This window comes from Drosophila ficusphila, unplaced genomic scaffold, assembly GCF_018152265.1.
Source record: "Drosophila ficusphila isolate 14025-0441.05 unplaced genomic scaffold, ASM1815226v1 contig_286, whole genome shotgun sequence".
In the NCBI taxonomy this organism is placed as follows: Eukaryota; Metazoa; Arthropoda; class Insecta; order Diptera; family Drosophilidae; genus Drosophila; species Drosophila ficusphila.
In genome coordinates this window covers 8,906,254-8,910,635 of record NW_025064189.1, presented here as the reverse complement: position 1 = coordinate 8,910,635, position 4,382 = coordinate 8,906,254, and the positions used below count along the sequence as shown (strand labels likewise).

The window sequence follows — 4,382 nt, the reverse complement described above, 5'->3', positions numbered from 1 at the left end:
GTTGCTTACGTTCGGTTCGTTCGCATTTCTTCTCTATCTTATATAATATTATATTTTCTCCTAAATCAATTTTTTCACTACCAACAACAACAACAATAATAACAACTCAACTATTCTCAACTCGCGTCAACCTTAACTTAACTTTCTCAAAAAAAAAAAACTACAACTCTACCACTACAACTCTGTCAACTTTCCGTTTTTTAAACTGAACCTCAAAACAAAACATTTAATTTCGACTCGACCATCGAACAAGCTTTGTTTCTAAAAACCGAGGAGAAAATTGCCAGCGAAAAGGAGAAAGGATACCCAAAAAAAAAAAAAAGAAAAGGAAAGCCCCCCTTATGTTTTGAGTCCAAATTCCGTGTTAAAAACAAACGTAAACGTAAACGCAAATGTAAAAATCGATAAGCCACACGCAGCCAGCCAACTGAACGCGAACGTGTCCGTGTGTGTTCCGTGGAGCGAGGGGAAGAAAGCGGGGGGAACTGACCAAAAATCGGTGGCCCTGGCCAAAAACGCAAAAACTCCGGCCCAAAAAAAAACAAAAGAAATAAAAGAGCGAGACGAAACTCCAGCCCAAATGACGGATACGGGTCTGACAACGAATCGAGCGCCGAAATGTGTGAAGTGGCTGTGAAACCCGAAGAATCCTAACTAAAAAAACCAATTTACAATAAAATGCAAATTATTAAGAATATTTAACCGACACACACACGCCACACACACACACACGAACAATCAAAGGGAGAGGAATCAGGGATTGCAGAAATGCCAGGCCTGAAGAGCTCCAACAAGCTGTACGACTAAAACCTTAAGAGATCTTTCGGCGAGCCAAACTCTATATACAATATATATATTTTCACATGCGAGATAACAACAGCAACGTTTCCTTTCCGCTTTTGCCACGAACAATACCCCCTGAGACGGTCTTTGCTCGCTCGAAACTCGACACTAGCTTCAGCACTTAGCCCTCTAAGACCTAACTGGATCCTCCCAGCTCCTAGCCAAACAAAACTCTAACCTCAAGAAACCCCGAAGATGCCGCGCTGCCTGATCGCGAAGAAGTGGAAGGCGTATCCCTGGCTGGATCGCTCCGAGGACAACGGCCAGCAGCAGCAGGGCAGCACGAGCTCCGCGCGAGAACTGGAGGAGCTGCATCTGAAGTCCAGACGCTCCACCCTGGACGAGGACGAGGAGATCGACGTGGTGGGCGACAAATTCCTGATCAAGTTGGAGAAGCAACGCACAACAGCAGCGGACGCGGCGGCAGCAGCAACAGCAGCAGCAGCAACTTCCATCGAGGCGGCAACATCGCACGGCAGCAGCAACATCGAGGCAACGACGTCCAAGTGCTGGGGACCCAGTTCACCCACGGCGGGCACCACGGCTCCCAGTCCGCCGCCCCATTCCCCGGAGGCGGCGACTCGAGTGGCCGGCAATGTTTACAACGGTAAGTTCGCCCCCGGGAAAGGCGGAAAATCGGAAAATCGGCCCAGTCGGAGGGGAGACACTGTGGGGGCGCACGTAATCGCTGTCATTGATGTGGCCATTGTGCGATTGCGAAACAATTCCGAATCAATTTAATTGCCTTTGTTGTCACTCAATATTGTTTGCGATTCCGGCCAGCGGGCCGCAGACCCTCGCCAACTGCCAACTCGGTTTCCCTTCGGCGTGAAAACAATGGCGAATGGCGAAATTAAACCGTTTGCCCGGGTCCTTGGTTCCGTTAGAATATGTGCCTGTCAGAGCTTTTTACGATGTACAATTGGGAAATTAATTATTCAGTTGGAGTTAGAAATTAGGCATAGAATAAACATGCTTTCCTGGTTCAGGCGTCTTTAAATAAATTTCTTTTGGAGGCCTAAAGGATCTACCAATTATCCAATTTTAAACTATAATTTGCTTAAAAGTTTTTAAATATTTTACTTTATAACAACTTTGAAAACTGTTACTACGAAAAAGCGATAGAAAGTGCTCAGTTGTCTGCAAAACATTCACAGAAAATAAAAATTTTGTAATCGTAGCATAACTCCCGGCGTGTCCTTATGATATTTAAGTTGACCTTTCAAAGTTTTCCTTGGATTATAGAAATTAAGCACTGAGGAATCATAAAGTGGAACCATGCGACTGCCCTTCAGCTTACAATAACTGCTTTTGTCTAAAGTTCTCAAAAGGGGAAAACTTAAGAAGGACAAAGAATAAATGTTTTGGCAGCTTATAAAAGAAAAGGAAACAGAAGTTTTTATGTTTTTAGCGAAAAACAAAACACGAGCACTTAAGATAGGTTCAAGTTTTTGAGTTACAGTCTAAGGTTCAACGATATGGAAAAAACATCTTGATGAGAAAGCAATATTCATGAAATTCCTGTATTTCCAAATTCTACCCCTCGACCCTTGAACTGTTGCAGAATAGATGGTAACCAATTGTTTTCCTTTTTTTATTTCTTACAGGCTACACCCGCGAACTGTCGCCGCTGCACTACACCGCGTACCTGCCCCGCATGGAGAGCGGGATAACCGTGATCCGTGCCGCGGCCACAGCTCTGGTGGCAGCCGCGTCCGTCTCGTCCGGAAACGGAAATGGCAATGGAGACCAGCACCTAGCGGCCTACCAAACGCCGCCCTCGTCCACCACTTCGTCGCCCAGTTGTTCGCCCAGCGGCGCCGGCGATCGCTACAGTCCGCTTTCGAGCGGTCAGACCTCCAGCGAACGGAAGTGCTTCAGCAGCACGGGGGCCACCCTGTCGCTGCCGCCCAAGAAGAAGGACATCTACAGACCGTACTCCCTGGACGACAAGCCGGCGCACGGCTACCGACGAAGGATTCCGGCGGAGGAGGACCTGCATGCGGCACACGCCATCCTGGACCTGAGTGCCAGCACAGCCTTCCACCCGCCCACGCAGCCTCACCAACTGCAGCAACAGCAGCAGCAACAACAGCAGCAGCAGCAACAGCACACTCAGCAGCAACACCTTGCCCCGCAGCAACATCATTACTTGCCACTGCAGCAGCAGCAGCAGCAACAGCAGCAGGCACACCACACCCACTTGCCAACTCTCGAGGCGCATGCGCATCTGCGCAGCACATCATCGATTGCCGAACTGGCTGCAGCGGCCAGCGTGGTAAATGAGCAACGCCCCGCGAGCAACGCCTCGAGTGCCAGCAGCAACCACATGCCCAGCAGCCCCAGCAGCCACTCGAGCAGCAGCCACAGCAGCAGCAGCAGCCAGGTGCAGAATGAGAACAGCAACACCACGAACACGAACCAGGATGGCGAGTGCCTGCAGGACGGCGAGCACGGCGGCGCCTCGGGAGCGTCGGCCAAGACGGTGGCCTACACCTACGAGGCCTTCTTCGTCAGCGACGGCCGGTCGAAGCGCAAGCACGTGACGGATCCCGCCGCCGCCGTGCCCACTCCCGATCAGCAGAAGACCAAGTACACCTGCTCCGAGTGCGGCAAGCAGTACGCCACCTCCTCGAACCTCTCGCGCCACAAGCAGACCCATCGCTCGCTGGACTCGCAGTCGGCCAAGAAGTGCCACACCTGTGGCAAGGCCTACGTCTCCATGCCCGCGTTGGCGATGCACGTCCTGACGCACAAGCTATCGCACAGCTGCGGCGTCTGCGGCAAGCTCTTCTCGCGGCCCTGGCTGCTGCAGGGCCACCTGCGCTCCCACACGGGCGAAAAGCCCTACGGATGTGCGCACTGCGGCAAGGCCTTTGCGGATCGCTCCAATCTGCGCGCCCACATGCAAACCCACTCGGTGGACAAGAACTTCGAGTGCAAGCGGTGCCACAAGACCTTCGCCCTGAAGTCGTACCTCAACAAGCACTTGGAGTCGGCCTGCCTGAAGGACGAGGAGGAGCTGATGATGTCCATGTCGCTGTCGATGCACGACAGCAACAGCGAGAGTGGGGCGAGTATGGCCTCGTCGCCGCCACACGAGTTCCTTGAGCGCGTTAAAATCGAGGGCAGTGGAGGACCCACTTATGCCATGTAAGCAATATATATATATGCGGGGGTGGCACACCGAATCTCTGGCGGTATTAAGTCACTGTTTGCACGATCCGGCTCGAAGGACCAAAATGAGTTTTTAGACCTTTGGAGATTTTTGTGGCACCCCTGATATGAAAAGAGAGGAAGGGTGTGCTGTAACTGCATAGCTGGTTAGTTAATTTACCGTTAATGTTAAAGTTACCGTTACCATTTACAACTAGGTTAACCGATAGCCGTTTTTATAGAAGATACATACATCACAATACGTCCAAGAGCAAAGTGTAGTAGAGTAACACAGAGACTGTAGAAATTCGCATTAGGCAGCCAAGCAACAAAATACTCAATGGGGGTGTTCCCGAAATCTCTGTGGGGGTTTGAAATCTCCT

The 4,382-nt window shown here is 50.8% G+C and overlaps 1 protein-coding gene across 1 annotated transcript; it reads left to right on the top strand.

The window, feature by feature from the left end:
* LOC108099667 (zinc finger protein rotund) lies at positions 1–4,102 on the top strand. The gene is made up of 2 exons (XM_017203305.2): positions 1–1,450; positions 2,451–4,102. Exons 1-2 carry the CDS (start codon positions 1,039–1,041, stop codon positions 3,998–4,000), a joined length of 1,962 nt encoding a protein of 653 aa, XP_017058794.1. The 5' UTR covers positions 1–1,038; the 3' UTR covers positions 4,001–4,102.
* The last annotated feature ends 280 nt before the right edge of the window (positions 4,103–4,382 follow it).

Coding starts and splice junctions, on each gene's coding strand:
- LOC108099667 (XM_017203305.2), top strand. CDS start 1,039: ATGCCGCGCTGCCTGATCGCGAAGAAGTGGAAGGCGTATCCCTGGCTG. Junction 1,451..2,450: donor GGCCGGCAATGTTTACAACG/GTAAGTTCGCCC, acceptor TATTTCTTACAG/GCTACACCCGCGAACTGTCG.